At 40.3% G+C, this 22,865-nt stretch overlaps 1 protein-coding gene across 1 annotated transcript in view; it reads left to right on the top strand.

Moving 5' to 3' along the window:
• Positions 1 to 1,169: 1,169 nt before the first annotated feature.
• znf346 (zinc finger protein 346) overlaps positions 1,170 to 22,865 on the top strand; it is a 31,364-nt gene continuing 9,668 nt past the window's right edge. Inside the window, exons 1-5 of the mRNA XM_033029680.1 lie at positions 1,170 to 1,288; positions 6,376 to 6,479; positions 7,334 to 7,423; positions 13,210 to 13,369; positions 21,825 to 22,043. Of these exons, the coding sequence (XP_032885571.1) occupies positions 1,231 to 1,288; positions 6,376 to 6,479; positions 7,334 to 7,423; positions 13,210 to 13,369; positions 21,825 to 22,043 (631 nt within the window). The 5' untranslated portion in view covers positions 1,170 to 1,230. The remainder of the gene's footprint in view (positions 1,289 to 6,375; positions 6,480 to 7,333; positions 7,424 to 13,209; positions 13,370 to 21,824; positions 22,044 to 22,865) is intronic.

Genomic DNA, 22,865 nt, shown 5'->3' with positions numbered 1-22,865 from the left:
ATTTGGCCTATAAATCCATGACAATGAGATTTAAAAATCATGCTATATTGTGAATTCTTGTGTGAATGTTATTTGGACACTTAGGCTATTTAAAAATGTTAATCTTTTCTTAAGAAATGGATAGATGTTTAGATCTAGTAATTGAATTTTGTAATTAGCTACAATTGGGTAACTAACTAATTGTATGCTTTAATTTCAGGTCATCCAAGTAAGATTGTTTCATATTTGTTTCAGAATGCTTCAATCTATAATAACTGAAAACGCCTTAATTCTCTTAATTTTTAAGAAAGTTATGGGCTTTTGACTGTCCTTGATCACAGCTTTTGTGTTAAGTCAATGGAAAAGCAATAGGGAACAAGATGCTAATTTCCGAGTATGAAAATGGCCATAACTTTTTTTAATATTGAAGATATGAAAGTGAATCAGGTGTCAAATTAAACTACTTTTTATGCTTTATCTGATGGGATAAATTGCAGGCTTGATTTTTAAAATCTCAAAATTTTGTAACATTGCTAAGGAATGGGTGGCGTTTCAGGTCTTGACTCTTCTCAGTCTGAAGGGTCTCGACCCAAAATGTCATCCATTCCTTCTATCCAGAGATGCTGCCTGCCCCGCTAAGTTACTCCAGTATTAGTGTCTCTCTTCAAGTACAGGTGCTGGTTTAAACCGAAGGTAGACACAAAATGCTGGAGTAACTCAGTTGTGTCAGGCAGCATCGCTGGAGAGGAGGAACGGGTGACGTTTTGGGTCAAGACCGTTCTCAGTCTGAAGAAGGTTCTCGACCCCAAACGTTACCCATTCTAGTTTGTGTTTTTTATGACTGTTGGCAGATCAATTTCCCTCCTGGGAAAAACTTCTATCGTATCGTATTCCTTCTATCCAGAGATGCTGCCTGTCCTGCTGAGTTACTCCAGCATTTAGTGACTCTCTTCAGCGTGAGGTGCAGCTCTATAATCTTTGGTGTAGATGGAGTCAATGGAAGGGGGTTGGTTGGTTGGTTTGGTTTGGTTTGGTTTGTATGATGGGCTGGTCCAAAGGGGCTGGTCTGCGCCCACCCCAAAGCCACGTGACGAGCGGTTCTGTTTCCAAGGAAACCACGAACTTTCTGGAATCGTTCCGCCAGTCTCGGGTTGGGGCGGTTGCGCATCTTTGGTTGCGCTCGCGCGAGACTCTCCTCATCCAGTGCTGCGCGCGCCCGCCCGCCCGCCGTTGGGTCGCGTACTCGGAGCAATGGCGTCGGAGAGACCGATCCCGCAGTTGATGGAAAGCTCCACCGGCAACGGGGCTGGTAAGCGCCGCCCAAGCACACTCCGAGTTGAATATGGAGCAGGGATAGTTTCCAGGCTACAAGAAAAACAAAATGCTACATATGTTGTGGGAATATGGACGTCGGGAGTGAAGGGAGGGATCTGCATTGAGATCAGGATCAAAGCGAAGCTGGAGTCGGCAGCCGCGGCCTGGTGTAGCTCTGCAGAGGGGGAGGGGGGCTCGATAAACTCGGGATCCACCACATATCGGTGTACGTGTCCGGGGAGGGCAGCGCGGGGGTGGAAGCAGGGCACCGGCACATTTCTTTAGTCAGAGGCTGGTGAATCAGTGGAATTCATTGCCACTGAAGGCTGTGGAGGCCAAGTCAGTCGATATATTTAAGGCAGAGATAGACAGATTCTTCATTAGTACAGGGGTTACGGGGAGAACGCAGGAGAATGGGGTCAGGAGGGAGAGTTAGTTCTGCCATGCTGGAATGTCAGAGTAGACTTGATGGGCCGAATGGCCTAATTCTCCTCCTATCACATGATCATATGATAGCGCAGCAACAGAATCTGATCCCATGCTGGAAGCCCATCTCTAATCCTCGCCCACCCCCCAGTCCCAGCACATACCTCCTCCCCGACCCGTGTAAAGCCTCTCGGTGAAGAGATGATGATCACCCGTTTCCCGAGTTCAGTAGCTTTTACTTTTGAGAGCTGCATTCCCGATTTCGACTCGAGCAAAATACTGCACATCTGAACATCTAGAAAGTCTCAAACCAAACTGCATCTTCGATCGGAGAACTGGATCCGACACCTCGTGAACCTACGCTGCACTCCCACAATAGCAAGAATTAGGAGACCAAAACTGCACACAATACTCCAGGTGTGGTCCCACCAGGGCCCTGTTCAACTGCAGAAGGACCTCTTTGCTTCTATACTCAACTACCCTTGTTATGAAGGCCAACATGCCATTAGCTTTCTTCACTGCCTGCTGTATCTGCATGCTTTAGCTTATGATGTTTTGGGGGCTAGTCCCCTTAAGTTTTCTCTTCAGCATATAAAAGGCATGCTCTATTGGGTTCAGATCGGGTGATTGACATGGCCACTCAAGCATTAACCATTTTTTAGCTTTGAAAAACTCCTTTGTTGCTTTAGAAGTATGTTTGGGATCATTGTCTTGCTGTAGAATGAACTGCCGGTCAATTAGTTTTGAGGCATTTGTTTGAATGTGAGCAGATAGGATGTGTCTATACACTTCAGAATTCATTATGCTACTACTATCAGCAGTTGTATCATCAATGAAGATAAGTGAACCAGTTCCTTCAGCAGCCATACATGCCCAGGCCATAACACCCCCACCAATGTGATTCATGGATGAGGTGGTATGCTTTGGAACTTGGGCAGTTCCTTCTCTCCTCCATACTTTGCTCTTATCATCACTGATATGTTAATCATCGTCTCATCTGTCCAGAAGACATTTTTCCAGAACTGGTTGCTCTTTTAAGTACTTCTTGGCAAACTGTAACCTGGCCATCCTATTTTTGCAGCTAACCAGTGGTTTGCATCTTGCAGTGTAGTCACTGTATTTCTGTTCATGAAGTCTTCTGCAGACAGTGGCCATTGACAAATCCACACCAGACTCCTGAAGAGTGTTTCTGATCTGTTGGGCAGGTGTTTGGTGATTTTTCTTTATTATAGAGAGAATTCTTCTGTCATCAGCTGTGGAGGTCTTCCTTGGCCTGCCAGTCCCTATGTGATTAGTAAGCTCACCAGTGCTCTCATTCCTAATGATGTTCCAAACAGTTGGTTTTGGCAAGCCTAAGGTTTGGCTGATGTCTCTAACAGTTTTATTCTTGTTTCTCAGACTCATAATGGATTATTTGACTTTCACTGGCACATCTTTGGTTCCCATGTTGATAAACAGCAATAAAAGTTTCCAAAGGTAATGGAAAGACTGGAGGAAAGACTAGGTGCTGAGAGCTCTCTTCTACCTGCATTAAGGAGGCATTTAAACACACCTGAGCAGTTACAAACACCTGTGAAGCCATGTGTCCCAAACATTATGGTGCCCTCTCACACCGGTTCCTATTTCACCTGACCTTACTCTCTTATCCCTTGAACTTTCCGTCTCATTAATTTGGGTGTCTTTCGTAACTTTTCCTATACTCTCTTTCCCTTTAACTCCATCCTTATACTTCCAAATTGTCGACCCCTACCCCCCGCTACTTAGTTTAAACCCACCCGTGTAGCACTAGCAAACTTGCCTGCCAGAATGTTGGTTTCCCCCTCCAGTTAAGGTGCAATCCGTCCCCTTTGTACAGGTCACCTCTACGCCAGAAGAGATACCAGTGGTCTATAAATCTAAATCCCTGCCCCCGCTCCTCAGCCACACATTCAGATCCCCTATCTCCCTGTTCCTGCCCTCACCAGCACGAGGTACTGGAAGCAAACCAGAGATAACCATCCTGGGGGTCCTGCTTTTCAGCCTTCTTCCTAACTCTCTAAACTCACATTGCAGAACCTCCTTCCTCTTCTTCCTAATGTCGTTTGTAACAAAGTGCTTATTGTACTTGAGAAGATTACCCACCTCCTTGACCTGCTGCACTCTGTGTTAAAGATGCTTCTTTAATGAAATATGGTGGAGAGTGACACCAAGATTTTCCCTTCGTGATGAATGAATAGTGATATATTTCCAAGTTAGGTTGATTTGCAGTTTAGAATGAAATTTGGATTTGGTGGTGTCCCCAAGTGCTATTGTGATAAATGATCCATATCTATACACCATGACTGTCTACCATATCTATCTTTCATCGTTTTATATGCAGTTTTCATGGACCTCCTTATAACGGATTTCAGTTATAGCGAGCAGACCTACAGAACCTCACTACCAGGCCGAAATGCCAACACTGGCGACTTCCTCGGTCATGCCTACTGGCGCACCCCCCCCCCACCCCCCCCCTTAGCTTCTTCGGCTGTGCCTGCTGCCACTGCCTGTGTTGCTGTATTGAGACCGTGGAGATTTGTAGCTTAGGGCAGGGCAGGTAAGGCTTTGTTTTAATGTTTCAGCTGAAAAAAGGCACCTCTGTCGATGCAGTTCTTGCTCAGCCTAAATTTTATTATTAGGTCTCTGAAATGCTGAATTGTTTCAGATTCCAGCATCTGTAGTTTAATTCACAAAGCTATTGCTCCATATCAAGCACTGTCAAGTTTGTATTTTGCTCTTTTTTTTTTAAATTAAAATTAAATTTGGTTGTATTAAGGTCAAAAGGTAGAACAGAACTTAAATGATTCTGGAATTTTCCTGCTGTTACATTTGTTTACTTTTGCAAGTGTTCTTGATATAAGAACACAAGAAATAGGGGGAGGAGTGATCTGCCCCTCAAATCTTCCCTGTAGTTCTATAAGGTCTTGGGTGATCTAATCTTAAATTCAACCTTCACATTCCTCTTGTTCCCCATAACTTTTGATTAGTTGAAGATCTAAAAAATCTCAACATTAAATATTCTTGACAATAGCCTTCATAAATCTATGGTTGGATATTAAAAAGATTCAGTCTTTGAGAGACAACATTCTACAGTCTTTGAGAGACAACATCAGTCTTAAATGGGTACTCCCCCGCCCCCCAAATTGACTTGTATATTTCAATAGAAGCTTATCTCATTTTCTAAATTCCAGATTGTAAAGGCCTAATCTGCATAATTTGTCCTCATTTTATTTCTAGATGAATCTAATGAAACTTCTGTTCTCGGTCCCCAGAGAAGACATATTGCTTCTGTATTTCTTCTTAGACTAAAACTATATAACCTATTCCAGATATGGTCTCAACATAGTCCTGTACATATGTAGCAAAATTCCCAGCATTTGTACTTCATTTTGTTTCCATTACTGGGCAGCATCCCATTTGCCTAGCTAATGACTGATTCCATTTGCGAGTTAATTTTTTTACACATAAAAATACCAAAGCTTATGAACACCACCATTGAATAATCTTGCACCATTCAAATAATATAAGGTTTGTTATTTTTCGTAGCAATGTTCTTGCTACTTCCACTTTATGCTTGCCATACCTTTTGCCCATTCAGTTAACTTTTATGTCCGCCCGATGCATTGTATTCTCGTCACATCTTGTCAACTGACATCTATGTCATGTCATGATAACTAATTTGGTCCATTTCGGATGAATCCTGGACTATTGAAAGAAGTATAAAAGAAAATTACAGAGGATCTAGCCATAATCTTTGAAACATCTGAAAATTAAGGAGTGATACCCGAGGACTGGAGAATTACAATTTTAATGTTCTTTAATACAGGTTGTAAAGATAAAGCTAAGAAATACAGATCAGCCAGGTTAACTTTTATGATGGAGAAAGTTCCATGGGTGATGTTATAGAGATGTATAAAACCATGAGGGGAATAGATAAGGTGAATTCTTAATCTTTTCCCATGGTAGGGGTATCAAGAAGTAGAGGACATGGATTTAAGGTGAGAGGGGAAATATGTAATTGGCACCCGAGGGGCAACTTTATCACACAGAGGATGGTGGGTACATGGAACGTGCTGCCAGAGGAAGTAATTGAGGCAGGTACAATAATAATGAGTGAGTTGGGCCTCTTTCCTTGCTGTATGCTTCTGAATCCATGATACTACTCAACCAAACCTAGGCAGGTAAATGTAATGAGCAAATAAATGTCAGTTGAAATTTAATGGTGAGAATGTTGCTTGCATTTAGCAAGGTGAAAAAAGAATAGTATAGACTTCAGAGGGCATAATTCTAAAATGGGTAGAAGAATAGGGACATCCAGGGAAATAGGTGCTCTGTTCATGGAGAGGATCTGGGCATTTTGAGATAGATGTTTATGAGCATATGAAATACTGCACTTTTGCCAATCACCTTCATAGAGAACAAAAGCAAGGAGGTCACAGTGAACTTTTAGGAAACAGATTTTTGTCTGGAATTGGATGGAGTATTGTGCACATTTCTTGAGAGAAGATGAGAGTTACTATTTTTTTGAAATGGTGTATATACTTTAATGAAACAATGAATGTATAAGGAAGACAATAACTATGGCCTCAAATTAGCTCTTTGCTCTTTCAGTTTAGTTCTTTTGATTTTCTTTCGCAGTACAAAAGATCATCGAGGGAAATAGTGAGCTCTTCACAGATACTCACTGCAAAGTGTGTAATGCTGTGCTGATTTCAGAGTCCCAGAGACTAGCACATTATCAGGTAATGAAATAGCAGACCTATTTCAATTTGCATTTGACTTGAATTTGAATGATCTGTTGTTATACTGAAGAATTAACTCTGGGATCATGTGTCAGTTTAGATCCATCCTTATTGATTTCAACGTGAATTGGAGATCTTTGGATTTGTAGATAAATAACATGGTAAATTTCTAATTCTGCCTCAATTTAATGCATTTAATAGTTGTGGGATTTTGGTAAATTTTGTCATTTTAAAAACTATTTTAATACATTTTATTTCACTTAATAGTTTTCAATATCTCTGAATAAATTATTTAAAAAATACTCAGAGCTTTAGTAGTTAGTTCCTTGTTTCAACACAGCCAGATTGTTAACAGCTCTCAGGGCAGTGCCTCCTCAATGCATAACTGGAAGCCCAGTTGTTGCTCAGGGTATACTACTGGACTCTGCAATGCTTTGGGCCAGTGATATTCAAGTTTGGCAGCTGGATCATTTAGGTACTAGTATGGGGAGATGGGGCTACTGAGATCTTGCCCTATATTGCAGCGGCATTGCTTATGCAATCTGGCGCAGCAAAATTTGAAACTTAATAAAAAGCTAAAACTTCCCAACGGTGGAATTAATTAGCAGGAATGGATGAAATGCTTTAACTTTAATAGGTTTAAAAAAAACTTGCTCAGGTTATTTCAATGCAATTAGTATCATTTGCTTTACAGCAGACATTAATGCGTGACTTTTTACTGAAGATACTAGCTTTTAAAGGGGTTTTAATACACCCCATTTAATCTATATCATTAATTTAATGACAACACGTGAAAGTACTCTTTATCCTCAAAGTGTCATTCACTTAATACAATATAATCTCTATTTCCACAGAGCAAGAAACATGCCAATAAAGTACGTCGGTATGAAGAGCTTCATCAAGATGGCGAACCAGTTGCCAAAATAATAAAAAAAGATCCTACTGTAAGTTTTTAATTAATCATTGAATGGTACAAAGCATAAGGAGGCTTTTGGGCTTTTGCTCTGGCTCTTTGTCTTGAAATCTTAAAGTCTGATGCTCAGTATTGAATGGAATTGTCTGGCTGAGGCCCAGCTTGTGTTTAATCCTGAAAATTTAGCACAGCATTTTCCCCACAATACAGAGTAGTTGCATTCCCAGAAAACAGTCCGTAACAAATTTCTGAAAAGGGAACCACCTCCCCCCCCCCCCACATTAAACTCCATGTTATAAGTGTAGATACATTCCTATGTGATGCTTTTCTTTCATATTAAGCCATTTTAGAGGTGATGACATAGTGCCCCACTGCTGTTATTTAACAGCTGATGCCAACATTAAACTTGTGGGATGGACAAGGCTCATGCAGAAGAAACAACACATTTTGTTGATTTTTGTTTTTATTTTATTTTCAAGTTATTTTATCAGATGCGCAAGGTTTATGGATTAGGATAGGGCATACAAACTATCAGATAGATATCGGCAATTTCTGCATTTATTTCAGACGATACCAATTTTTATTGCCAAACCTTTCTTTGATATTATAGATTCCAAAATTTCTTCATATATATGGCACAATAAAAATTCCAGACTAAGTAAAAAATACTTTCAGAAATCAAAAAAAGATGGTGGTTTGCATTGGCGAACCTTAGATTCTACTATTGGGCAGTCAATGTTCGTTATCTAACATTTTGGACAAAAGATTTAGAAGATACCCAATGCCCAGGATCGATAAATCTTGAACGTGATTCCTTACAAGGACTATTGATTCCTTACAAGGACATTGACTTCTATTCTAGGGGCCTCGTTACCTTTTACAATTATGAGATTGAATAAATATACGACTAACCCAATAATAAGACATACGTTCTGAACATGGTTTCAATTTCATAAGTTTTTTGGACAAAATGATTTTATCTTATCGAGTCCTATCTTATCCAATTTTCTCTTCCAACCTTCTAGTACTGATCAAGTCTTTTTGTTATGGAAGAGTAAGGGATTAGTAGCTTTTCGTGATTTGTTTTTGGATGGTTGTTTTATGTCTTTCGAACAACTGTCCAATAAATATAATTTACCTAATTCACACTTTTTTAGATATTTACAAATTAGATATTTTTTGAAGGCTACTTTTTCCTTTTTCCGCTGCCACATTAAACCAGAATTTTGGGGAAAATTGACATTTGAACCCTTATCAGAAAGGATTAATAACGACTTTGAAATTACAAATAGATATATCTGATAAAATTAAGAATGACTGGGAAAGAGAACTCCAAATTTCTCTATCTATAGAGAAATGGGAGAGGATTCTTCAATTAGTCAATACCTCTTCAATGTGTGCAAGACACGCTCTGATACAATTCAAGGTGGTTCACAGAGTTCATATGTCAAAAGATAAGTTGGCTCGTTTCTATGGTCATATAAATCCTACCTGTGACAGATGTAACTCTGAAGTGGCCTCACTGACCCATATGTTTTGGTCCTGCCCACTTTTGGAAAAATGGTGGAAATAAATTTTTGATACTATTTCTGTAGTCTTAGGCATTGATTTACAACCTCATCCTATTACTGCAATTTTCGGACAGCATCTCTATCGCTGCACCATGTGCTGTGCTGTGCAGTGCAAGAGCGAATTGACATAGCCAAACAGCGGTAAGAGCCCAGGATCCTTTGTGCTTTTTAAAACTTATTTTACCATCTTCACAGACTTGTATGGACGAGCCAGATTGCCTATTCCAGTATCACTTTAAAATTTCAACATTTAGTTTATTCTTTATTTTTCCCACCAATTGAATATTGAATTATCTTTTCATTAAATTTCATCTGCTTTACCTGTTCTGTGCAAGTCCACCTAATTAATGTTTTACTACCGTCCTCCTTAAATACATTTGAGTTTTGAGTCAACTGTATGCTTCAAAATTATGCCCTAAATAATGTATCCATGACTACCATTAATACATTTCAAAGGGTACAGTGGTCCCAGTGAATCCTGTGGGATATCATTGCACACGTAACGAGTCTGGAAAGCATACCATTACTTTAGATCACTAAATGTTTTTTTGAATCCATGCCTTTACTGTTCTTTTAATCCTGTACTTTGATTTTTCTAAAGCATTAAATTATCCAGTAGTTTGTAATATGCCTTTTGAATGTCCATATAAACATCATTTGCACAATTTTCACCAACACTTTCTGTCACTCCATCAAATATATTTGTCCAGCAAAATTTGGTTTTAAAAATTGTAAGCATGGAAGCGTAGAATGCTTAAGACAAAGAGCCAGGCAATAGTAGCAAAATGGGTAATGGTACAGAGTATGTCAGGAAGGGACATTGCTTACAAACATAAGACAATGCCTCCGTCAGAGCAGAGCAAAATGGGGAAAGAACAAGATTGATGACCGTTTATCTGAATATAAGCAACATTCATAACAAGATAGTTAAATGAATGGCACAAATAGAAATAGAAAATGTACAGTCTAATCCATTGAATGTGTGTGGTTGCAAAATGATCAGTTTCGGAAAATGACGACCTAGATGTTAATAGAGAAATAAATGAAAAAGTAGGAAACTTGTGAGAAAAAATATAATTGGCCGGTAAAAGTTTCTAAAGATATGTGAAAACAAAAGGTTAATTTGCACACCTTGCAGAGTGAGATAGGAGTAAATATATTGGGAATTTGGAAATGGCAGAGAAATTAAACAAATATCTTGTATCTTCACATGAGAGGGCACAGAATATCTCTGAAACTAGCAGAGAACAACAGGTCCTGAGTGAATAAGAAGCTGACAAAAAATAGCATTAGTTTTAAAAGTAAGTATTAAATAAATTAATGAGACTGAAAGCTGATAAATCCACAGGACAGTGGATGCTATCCCAAGTTTTGAGAAAGAAGGGGGTGGAAACAATGGATGTGCTGATTGCCACCCTCCACAATGCAGTACATTCTGGTTTGGTTTGACTATTTAAAGAAAGAGAGAAAACATTTACTAAACTAACCTGTTAACTCCACAAGAGAAAATACTACAGAATTTACTACTTAGTTGGAAAGTAATGATTACACAATTGGGCAGTCAGCATGGATTTAAGGAACGAAAACTATGTTTGGCAAATCTAATTCTTTTGAGGTTGGGAAAAGCAGAATAGATAAGGAATAGTTGATTTGGAAATGGCAGAGAAATTAAACAAATATGTGGATTTTCAGAAGGTGTTATACACCTTCAGAATATAAAATGTTCTATATTGTACAAAATGAGATCACATGGGATTGGGAGTAATTTACTTGTGTAGATAATGGACAGAAAATAGAATAAGTGGATCATTTTCAGGGGTCAACAATGTTTCATTCTTGTACGGACCGGCAATGAAAATTGCTGCAGCTTAACAGGCCCTTTAATACAATGACACGTAACTAAATATACAACAATCAATAATGCAATAAATTCATAATCAGTAATACTAGGTAACCACACCATTAAGGTGCAAAACTGAGACCTATAGTGCAACCAAATATATTAGTCCTTAGTAGATCATAGTTGAGGTGAGGTTGTGATTAGTTTATGCAGTGTTCGGGAACCTGATGGCTGTTGGGAAGAAGCATTCTTGATCTTAAAGGTCTCAGTTCTCAGGCCCATGTACTGACTTCCTGATGGTAGTAGTGAGTTGTAAGTGTGGCCTAAGTGGTGTGGGTCTTTGATCATATTAGCTGCCTCTTTACGGAAAAGCCTTCTATAAATAGGTTGAGAAGTTGTGATTATTGGAGTGCCACACGGGTCATTGCTGCTGTCCACAATCTGTATCGATGAATTGAATAAAGGGATATAGTGCAATTTATCTACGTTTTCTGCTCATATTAAGTTTGTGTAAGTTGTGAGGAGGATGCAGTCAGGCAAAGTGAAAGCAAATGGACCATAATGTGGGGAACATGTAATGTCATCTACTTTGATAGTAGATGAGTATTTTTTAAATAGGTATTGACATTCAAAGAGACCTGGACAGACTTAATCACAGATCATAGAACATAGAACAGTTCGGGACAGGAATGGGCTCTTTGACCCACAATGTTTGTGCTGAAAATGATGACAAATTAAATTGATCTCAACTGCCTGTACATGATCCATATCTCTCTATTCTGTGCACTTCCATGTGCCTATCTAAAAGCCTCTTAAACATCACTATCGTATCTGCCCCCACCACTACCCCTGGCAATGTGTTCCACACCACTCAACGTGGCCTTCACCACTCTCCATGTTAAAAGAAAACTTGCCCTGCGTATCTCCATTAAACTTTACCCCTTTCACCTTACAGCTATGCCTTCAAGTGTTGGACATTTCTACCATAACCATGCATCTCATAATTGTATATACTTCTATCAAGTCTCCTCTCAATCTCTGATGTTTCAAGGAAAACAATCTAAGTCTATCCAACCTCTCCCTATAGCTGAAAACCTCTAATCCAGGCAGCATTCTGATAAACCTCCTCTGCAGTCTCTCCAAAGCCTCCAAATCTTTTCTGTAATAAGGCAACGAGAATAATGGGGCAACCAGAATTGCATGTACTCCAAATGCGGCCGAGCCAACGCCCTATGTAGCTGCACCATTACTTCCTGGCTCTTATATTCAGTGCCCCAGCAATGAAGGCAGGCAAACCATATGCCTCGCTTACCACAATAAAAGTAAACATTGTAGATTAATTGGGAATGCAAAAGGTATGCCAGAATTCTTTCAAAATCTGGTCTCCAAACCCAGGGAAGGATATACTTGCAACGGTGATTATAGTGATTGTGGGATACAGTGATTGTCTTCGAAGAATAGATTAAGTAGACTGGGCCTGTATACTCTGAATCTTAAATGACTGAAGTGATCTTAATGAAATGTACACAATTTTAATGGGATTTGACAGAATAGTTGTAGCAATGATGTTTTCCCTGGGCTGTAGTGTCTAGAGCTAGTCTGAAAATAAAATGTCATCCATTCAGGAGTGACTTGAACATAAAAATGCCTTCACTGAGATAGTAAATCTTTGGAATTCCCTATCGAAGAAAGTAAATACGAATCGGTCTCTAAACATATTTAAGTCCAAGTTTAGAATATTCAGGAATTCAAAGGATCTAGGGTTACTCCAGTAAAGTGGTGCTGAGGATTTATTAAGAGGATAAAAGGGGCTGAATGACTTGCTCTTTCTTCTGTGTTTTATGCTCTTAAACATGCTGATTACAAATGATCAATACATTTCAGCCATTATTCTATTCATTTTTTTTTAATTCAAGTTTTATTCGTCACTTGCACATAAACAATTAACACCTAAATATTGGACCTATTTTGATATTGGATTATGACCATAATGTGCACTGAGGTAGTGAAAACCTTTGTTTGTATGCTATCCAGTCAAATAACACTATACATAAGTACAATCAAGCCATACATAAGTACAATATGTAGTGCAAAAAGAAAGATACCACATGTCAAAATATAGATGTCAAAATATAGATAATAGTGTTTAGATGTTAACTGCCATAATCAGTTTTTATTCATTGGTAGTAGCTTTGTTAGATTTTAGCCTCATGAAACCACATATTCTGTATTGCTCAACCCTGCTAACTAGTGAATTTCCACTCTGCAAATTCCTATTGTCATTCTAACTAGAAAGACAATCTGTTTAGCAATTTACCTAACTTTTCAAAGCACTGTGATAATTTTTCCTACATGAATGTTGGATGTGGTGTTAATGAAAACAGTAATTTTTGAACCTTGCTGCAGGACAATAGCAATGGAGAAGTTGATCGGAATAAATATTGTCCACTCTGTAATGTGACCTTTACGGCGCCAGTTGTTGCTCAGTCTCATTACCAGGGAAAGAACCATGCAAAAACTCTGAAACTCAAGCAAAAGCAAGATGAACCTGTCCAAGCATCCTCTGGTAAGTAAACCTGGTACATTGTCATGGCCAAATAATTAAGATTATGCTCCTGATTTCCTTGTATGCTAGTTTTCAGCAATCTGTCCAGTTGCAGTCATAGGCTTGGGGAAAATGACACTGGAGCAGTAGAGATCTGTAAGTATAGGTGAAAAACTGCTTCGGTGATATTTTTTAATATCTTCCTTATGAATTTAATAATGTTTTTTACATTGGGAACTGATTCTGTCATTTCTGAATGACAACATTCATGTGTTCCCAAAGTAAATTGTTTTATTTTAAATCTTTGTCTGATTTTATAGTCAAATGAAAATATGAGTGCAGCACAGTGGTGTAGAGCTGCTCCCATATGGCATCAGCGTCTCAGATTAATTCCTGATCTCAGGTGCTTACTTTGTGGGGTTTGCAGGATCTCCCTGTGACAACGTAGGTTTGAACACTCATCCCAAAGATATTCAGGTTGGCAGGTTAATTGGCCACTGTACATTGTCTCCAGTGCATACGTGAGTGGTAGAATATGTGCGAAGTTGATGGGAATTCAAGGAAAATAAAATAGGATTATTGGAGGTTGAGTGAATGGTGGTCAGTGCAGACTTGGTTGGTCAAAGAGCCTGATTCTATATTGTATGACTCTAGAACTCTGACTGTGCCTATAATGTATTAAAATAGTAAAGGTACCAAGTAACATTGAAAGGTTTACACACTGTGGGGCTCCTGGGAAGGAATATCGATTTTTGACATAATAGTTCACGTGTGTCATTGTAGAAAACTGATTTGCCTCCAAATATTTATGCAGACTATGGGAAATTAATTGGGTGCATTGAGTAAAACATGGAGATTAATAGAAAAGCCTAATTTAGGTCTGTCCAATAATTCAAAAGTGCTCTGAAACTGAATAAGGAGAGAACTAGTAGCACATGAAGCTGGGACTGAACTCGTTATCAGAGTGTAAAATCAAGTAACTAGGAAAAAATGCAATGACCATATTTTTAATTGAAATTAATGACCAAATCACTGTGTTTTTGAGAATACTTAATTAAATTCATAATTAAAGATGTTACGCAACATTTCCATGTTGCTTTTGTTCAGGTTTAGAAGAACAACATTTCTAACCAAGCCCTCTGAGTTACGTTGCCAGATTTGAAAATCATCCCAGCAAAAGTAATCAATCAATCAATCAACCTTTATTGTCATCTTGCAAAGCAGCAGTTGTACAGTGCAAAATGAGAAAGAAGACGTTTCCCTGGGAATACCAGAGCATCGCACATAAAACTTAAACATTTCACACATAAATAAAAACAATCTAATCCCTAATAAAAACAATATGAATAGTTAAAAAGTACAGGTAAAAAACAGCAACATTAAAATACAAGTATAAACAGTCATAAATTGTCCAGGGCAGCTGATTTAAGTGGCCAGTGCCAGAGTTGTTATTACATTGTCAGTGCAAAAAAGCAGCAGAATCAGGTGGAGTGACTGTTTAGCAGCCTCACAGCCTGTGGAAGGAAGCTGTTTAGCAGTCTAGTTGTCCGGGATTTGATACTACGGTATCATGTCTGATGGCAGGAGATCCAGATGTGTGTGGAGGGGGTGCAGTCTGTCCTTTGCTATGCTCAGTGCTTTTTTCAGGCAGAGGCTCTGGAACAGTTCTTGTACCGAGGGTAGGGAGACGCCAATGATCCTCTGCTCCCCTCACTACCCTCTGCAGACTTGATTTAAATCTTTTTATTTGAATTTCACAGCAATTTGCATACACACAATGATAACAGACATTGACAGTCAAGGCATAATTGTGCAACAGTATGTAGACGACCCTCAAAGCCCTTACCCATACCCACCTTCAACCCACCCGAATCAGGTTGGAACCAAACGGGGACAAACAACACTCACATACATACACATCCACACAAATATGGTAAGATAAACAAAACTAAAAGTACTAAAAAAATAAATTAAAAAAAATAAGAAAAAAAGGGGGTCGCTAATAACAGTAAATAAGTAAGTAATTAAATAAATAAGTGTGGGGAGGGGGGGGGGGGTTAAGGGGAGAGCAGCTGCAGTAGAGCAGCACAATGGTGGAGAGCACTCAGTCATCTTTCGAGTCCGGGGACAAGTTGAGAGAGTTAACAAGTTCCAAGAAAGGGTTCCATGTATCTAAGAATGTCTTGGTAGAGCCTTTGAGAGAGAACCTAAGTTTTTCAAGCTTTAAATTGTAAAGCACCTCCTTAATCCAGCGGGCGTGTGTCGGGGGACAGGTGAGCCTCCAGTTAAGCAAGATCAGTCTCCGGGCTAACGAGGTTGTAAAAGCTAGAACCCGTTTCACCGCAACAGAGAGGTTGGTGTTGGGAGGGGTACCGAAAATGGCTGACAGTAGGTTTGGAGGAATAGTCTGGCCGTAGGCTCTGCTTATCAAGTCAAAAGCACTCCTCCAAAAGGCTACTAGCTTAGGGCAAGACCAAAACATATGGCTATGGTTGGCAGGAGATTGATTACATCTGTTGCAGGTGTCCCTAACAGCGGGGTAAATTCTAGATAATCTTGCATTTGTGTGGTGGACTTTGTGAAGGACTTTGCATTGGATTAGGCCATGACGGGCACATATGGAGGAAGAATGGATCAAATCCAAGGCAGAGTCCCATTGCTGGTCTGTTAGTTTCGTATTCAGCTCACCCTCCCACGCAGCTTTTAATGAGGTATGAGGTTTCAATATAACCGACCCTAACATGTTATACAAAACAGAGATGCATTTCTTCCGGTTGGGATCTAGAGCTAAGATGGTATCGGTCAGGGTTTCAGGGGGGCGATTTGGGAAATGGGGGAATGTCTTCTTCACAAAATCCCTAATCTGGAAAAAACGAAAAAGGTGGGAGTTTGGGAGGCTATAGTTGGACGAGAGCTCCGCAAAAGACGAAAAGATGCCACCCCTGTATAGGTTTTTGATACTACTGATACCGTTGCTATGCCAGGTTTTGAATGCGTGGTCTGTACTTGAAGGTTTAAAGATGTGGTTTTTAAGCAGTGGGGTCAAGATGGAAAGGCCTTGTAAACCGAAGTTTTTCCTGAGTTGACTCCATATCTTGAGCGAGAGGGACGCAATTGGGCCTGCACCCACAGATGTTATAGGAAGGGGGAGTTGGGAGCATAGGACAGACCGCAACGGGAGATGTGAACTCGCCTTTTCCATGTGTACCCAGGTCGGTAGGTGGTCGCAATCATCATTCATCCAATACAGGAGTTTTTGCAAGTTAGCTGCCCAATGGTATCGCCTAAACTCAGGAAGTGCCAAACTGCCGTCACTCTTAGGAGACTGCAGTATCGCCTTTCGGATTCTAGCCGGTTTGCTACCCCATAAAAATTTAGATATTGTCCTTTCTAATTTATCAAAAAAAGATTTAGTGATAAGTATAGGGACGTGCTGGAAAAGATACAGGAATTTGGGTAGGACGACCATCTTGACCAGATTTATCCGGCCCATGAGGGATAGCGGTAAAACTGACCAGCGGTCAAAATCTCTTTCAGCTTTCTCAACCAGAGGCAGAAAGTTTGTGCGGAACATATCAGATAAGGGTGTTGTGATAAAGACGCCGAGCTAGCGAAACCCGTCCTCTGCCCATTTGAATGAGGTTAAAGAGCGAGGGAGCTGCTTAGCCAATGAGTTAATCGGTAATAGCTCACTCTGAAGGGTGGAAGTGGGGCGACAGTGTGCCGTTTGTTTGTACTGAGGCCACCGGGGACGAGTATAATAGACTGACCCAAAGAATAAAACTGTTACCGAGGCCAAACCTGTCCATCGCCTCATATAGGTACCTTCACTCGACCCTGTCGAAAGCTTTTTCGGCGTAGAGGGAGACCACTATCTCTGGGGTCTCACTACTCGGTGAATGGATGATGTTAAGGAGACGCCTAGTATTGTGGGAAGACTGTCGGCCTGGTATGAACCCTGTTTGGTCTAACGAGATAATAGAGGGCATCACTCGTTGAAGACGGAGCGCAAGGGCTTTAGAGAGGATTTTGAGGTCCACATTCAGGAGTGAAATTGGTCTATAGCTACTACAAAGCAGGGGATCTTTCTCCTTTTTAAGAATTAGGGAGATAGCCCACGACAAGGTGGGCGGTAGGCGACGATGTAAAAACGCCTCATTGTACATATCTCTCAGGACTGGTGCGAGGAGAGCAGAGAAAGCTTTGTAATATTCTACAGTGAAGCCGTCAGGGCTGGGCGACTTTCCGCTTTGCAGCGATGTGATGGCTGCTTGGACCTCAGCAACAGTTATGGGACCACCCAAGTCTCTCGTGGCTTCATCGTCAATTCGGGGAAACGTCATACTACCCTCACTACCCTCTGCAGACTTAACCAGGTTTAACCAGAGTGGACCCAGTGGACTGAATGGCATGTTTCCACACTGTATCTCTAAACCTCACACTTGTTTGGATTAAACTCCCATCTGCTATTTCTCTGTCCCTATCTAGTCTATATCTCGCTGTATTGTTTGACAGTCTTCCTCACTGTCTGTGACTCCGCCAATTTTGGTGTAATCTAGAAATTTACGAACCAACCATCTACATTTACACCCAAACTGCTAATATATATACACAAAACACAGAGGTCCCAACCCTGCGGATCCCTGCGGAACACCACTGGTCACAGATCTCCAACCAAAATAACAATAGTCCATCACTAGCCTCTGTCTTCTATGGGTAAGCCAGTTATGAATTCAAAAGAGCAAATCACCATGGATCCCATGCATATTAATTTTCTGGATCATCTTACCACGAGTTATCAAATGCCTTATTTACAGTGCATTCAGAAAGTATTCACTTTTTCCACAGTTTGTTACGTTACAGCCCTATTCTAAAATGGATTAAATTCTTTTTTTTTATCATCAATCTACATACAATACCCCATAATAAAAAAGCGAACACAGTTGTTTAGAAATTTTTGTAAAGTAATTAAAAAGAAATAACTGAAATATCACATTTACAGTGGCTTGCAAAAGTTTTCATACCCCTTGAACTTTTCCACATTTTGTCACGTTACAACTACAAACGTAAATGTATTTTATTGGGATTTTATGTGATAGACCAACACAAAGTGGTGCATAATTGTGAAGTGGAAGGAAAATGATACATGGTTTACAAATTTTTTTACAAATAAAAAACTGGAAAGTGTGGTGTGCAAAAGTATTCAGCCCCCCTGAGTCAATACTTTGTAGAACCACCTTTCGCTGCAATTACAGCTGCAAGTCTTTTGGAGGTATGTCTCTACCAGCTTTGCACATCTAGAGACTGACATTTTTGCCCATTCTTCTTTGCAAAATAGCTCAAGCTCAGTCAGATTGGATGGAGAGCGTCTGTGAACAGCAATTTTCAAGTCTTGCCAGAGATTCTCAATTGGATTTAGGTCTGGACTTTGACTGGGCCATTCTAACGCATGAATATGCTTTGATCTAAACCATTCCATTGTAGCTCTGGCTGTATGTTTAGGGTCGTTGTCCTGCTGGAAGGTGAACCTCCGCCCCAGTCTATGGTCTTTTGCAGACTCTTAACAGGTTTTCTTCCAAGATTGCCCTGTATTTGGCTCCATCCATCTTCCCATCAACTCTGACCAGCTTCCCTGTCCCTGCTGAAGAAAAGCATCCCCACAGCATGATGCTGCCACCACCATGTTTCACAGTGGGGATGGTGTGTTCAGGGTGATGTGCAGTGTTAGTTTTCCGCCACACATAGCGTTTTGCATTTAGGCCAAAAACTTCAATTTTGGTCTCATCTAACCAGAGCACCTTCCTCCACATGTTTGCTGTGTCCCCACATGGCTTGTGGCAAACTGCAAACGGGACTTCTTATGGCTTTTTTTCAACAATGGCTTTCTTCTTGCCACTCTTCCATAAAGGCCCGATTTGTGGAGTGCACGACTAATAGTTGTCCTGTGGACAGATTCTTCCACCTGAGCTGTGGATCTCTGCAGCTCCTCCAGAGTTACCATGGGCCTCTTGGCTGCTTCTCTGATCAATGCTCTCCTTGCCCGACCTGTCAGTTTAGGTGGATGGCCATGTCTTGGTAGGTTTGCAGTTGTGCCATACTCTTTCCATTTTCGGATGATGGATTGAACAGATGTTCAAAGCTTGGGATATTTTTTTATAACCTAACCCTGCTTTAAACTTCTCCACAACTTTATCCCTGACCTGTCTGGTATGTTCCTTGGGCTTCATGATGCTGTTTGTTCACTAATGTTCTCTTAACAAACCTCTGAGGCCTTCACAGAACAGCTGTGTTTATACTGAGATTAGATTACACACAAGTGGACTCTATTTACTAATTAGGTGACTTCTGAAGGCAATTGGTTGCACTGGATTTTATTTAGGGGTATCAGAGTAAAGGGGGCTGAATACTTTTGCACGCCACACTTTTCAGTTTTTTATTTGTAAAAAAATTTGAGAACCATGTATCATTTTCCTTCCACTTCACAATTATGCACCACTTTGTGTTGGTCTATCACATAAAATCCCAATAAAATACATTTACGTTTGTGGTTGTTACGTGACAAAATGTAGAAAAGTTCAAGGGGTATGAATACTTTTGCAAGCCACTGTACATAAGTAGTCAGACCCTTTACTCAGTACTTTGTTGAGGCACCTTTGGCAGTCTCAGGTCTTCCTGGGTATGACGCTACAATCTTGGCACACCTGTATTTGGGTAATTTCTCCCATTCTTCTCTGCAGATCCTCTCAAGCTCTGTCAGGTTGGATGGGGAGCGTCGATGCACAGTTATTTTCAGGTCCCTCCAGAGATGTTCGATCGGTTTCAAGTACGGGCTCTGGCTGGGACACTGAAGGACATGTCACCAAGCCACTCCTGCGTTGTCTTGGCTGTGTGCTTAGGGTCGTTGTCCTGTTGGAAGGTGAACCTCCGCCCCAGTCTGATGTCCAGAATGCTCTGGAGCAGGTTTTCATCAAGGATCTCTCAGTACTTTGCTCCGTTCATCTTTCTCTCGATCCTGACTAGTCTCCCAGTTCCTGCCGCTGTAAAACATCCTCACAACATCATGCTGTCACCACCATGCTTCTCCATAGGTATGGTATTGGCCAGGTGATGAGCGGTGCCTGGTTTCCTCCAGACGTGACGCTTGGCATTCAGGCCAAAGAGTTCAATCTTGGTTTCATCAGACCAGAGAATCTTGTTTCTCATGGTCTGAGAGTCCTTTAGGTGCCTTTTGGCAAACTCCAAGCAGGCTGTCATGTGCCTTTTACTGAGGTGGCTTCCGTCTGGCCACTCTACCATAAAGGCCTGATTGGTGGAGTGCTGCAGATATAGTTGTCCTTCTGGAAGTTTCTCACTTCTCCACAGAGGAACTCTGGAGCTCTGTCAGAGTGACCATCGGGTTCTTGGTCACCTCCCTGACCAAGGCCCTTCTCCCCCGATTGCTCTGTTTGGCTGGGCGGCCAGCTCTATGAAGAGTCCTGATGGTTCCAAAGTTCTTCCATTTAAGAATGGCGGAGGCCAGTGTGCTTTTCGGGGCCTGCAGTGCTGCAGAAATTTTTTATACCCTCCCTCAGATCTGTGTCTTGACACAATCCTGTCTCGGAGGTCTACGGACAATTCCTTCGTCTTCATGGCTTGGTTTTTGCTCTGACATGCACTGCCAACTGTGGGATATTATATAGACAGGTGTGTGCCTTTCCAAATCATGTCCAATCAATTTAATTTACCACTGGTGAACTCCAAACAAGTTGTAGAAACACCTCAAGGATAATCAATGGAAATAGGATGAACCAAATTTTGAGTCTTAGCAAAGGGTCTGAATACTTATTAAATGTGATATTTCAGTTATTTCTTTTTAATTACTTTGCAAAAAATTTCTAAACGCCTGTTTTCAATTCTCTCTGGGGTATTGTGTGTAGATTGATGATAAAAACATTTTTTTAATCCATTTTAAAGTAAGGCTGTAACGTAACAAAATGGAAAAAGTGAAGGGGTCTGAATACTTTCTGAATGCACTGTAAATCCAGGTAGACAACATTCTCTGTCTTACCCTTATCAATCGCCTTCGTCACCTCCTAAAAAAAAAACCTAATGGAGTTCATGAGACATGACTTGCCGTAGACAAAGCCATACTGATTGTCCCTAATTATTCCGTTCTCTTCCAAAGGAAAGTAAAGCCCATCTCAAAAAATCCACTTCAATAGCTTCATTACCACTGATGTGAAGCTCACAGCCCTATACTTTCCTGGATTATTTCTACTTCCCTTCTTAAAGGAACAGCAATGGCTACTCTTCTGTTCTCCTTGATCCTGCACTTCTTCCAGAATTTATGATAGCATTTAATCATAATTGATTAAAATATTAATCTCTCTATACCTGTTTAAGCGAACGCTGATTTGTTTTTCTTTGTTGAGTAATTATAAATGATACTTTCATTTGATCAGCAAGTGATATAAACAGATTGGAACTTGTTTTCTAGTTGAAGCTGCTCCCAAGGTAAAGAATGAAAATGCTCCAGCTCCTACTGTGCAGTCCAGTGATGTATCTTGGAGCAGTGATCCTGACAGGTATTGTAGCCTGTGTCAAGCCTTTTTTAACCATGCTGATATTGCCAAACAGCACTATGTGGGAAAAAGGCACAAGAAGCGTGAAACAAAAGCAAAGTTATTGGAGCAACTGGGGCAGGCTGATAGCAATCGTAAGTATACAACTTGTAGTCTGCCGGAACACTAAATGTTGCATGTTGACACACTAGGATTAAATATTGGAAATGCACAATAAGCCCCACAAACATTTATAAATTAAAGGTTCTACACACAAAATATTAAGTCATACTTTTATTTTGGTCTTTCAGATGCTGACAGACCTTGTGTCTGTTTTTATTTCACATTATCCATATATTTAATTTTTTATTTTGATTTCAGGGATTTCAGCTTGATGAGTATAAAGAATGTAAAAAGAATCTTAAGAAAGAAATTAGAAAAGCTAAAAGAAGATATGAGGTTGCTTTGGCAAGTACGGTGAAAGTAAATCCGAAGGGTTTCTACAGCTATATTAATAGCAAAAGGATAACGAGGGATAAAATTGGTCCATTAGAGAGTCAGAGTGGACAGCTATCTGCAGAGCCAAAAGAGATGAGGGAGATATTGAACAATTGTTTTTCTTCGGTATTCACCAAGGAGAAGGATATTGAATTATGTGAGGCAAGGGAAACAAGTAGGATAGCTATGGAAACTATGAGGATCAAAGAAGAGGAAGTACTGCCACTTTTGAAAAATATAATAGTGGATAAGTCTCCAGGTGGATAAGTCTGACAGGATATTCCCTAGGACATTGAGGGAAGTTAGTGTAGAAATAGCAGGGGCTATGACAGAAATATTTGAAATGCCATTAGAAACGGGAATGGTACCGGAGGATTGGCGTACTGCGCATGTTGTTCCATTGTTTAAAAAGGGTTCTAAGAGTAAACCTAGCAATTATAGACCTGTTAGTTTGACGTCAGTGGTGGGCAAATTAATGG

Source organism: Amblyraja radiata, chromosome 11, assembly GCF_010909765.2.
Source record: "Amblyraja radiata isolate CabotCenter1 chromosome 11, sAmbRad1.1.pri, whole genome shotgun sequence".
Lineage (NCBI taxonomy): Eukaryota > Metazoa > Chordata > Chondrichthyes > Rajiformes > Rajidae > Amblyraja > Amblyraja radiata.
The sequence above is the reverse complement of the archived record's forward strand: the minus strand, read 5'-3'. Positions and strand labels throughout refer to the sequence as shown.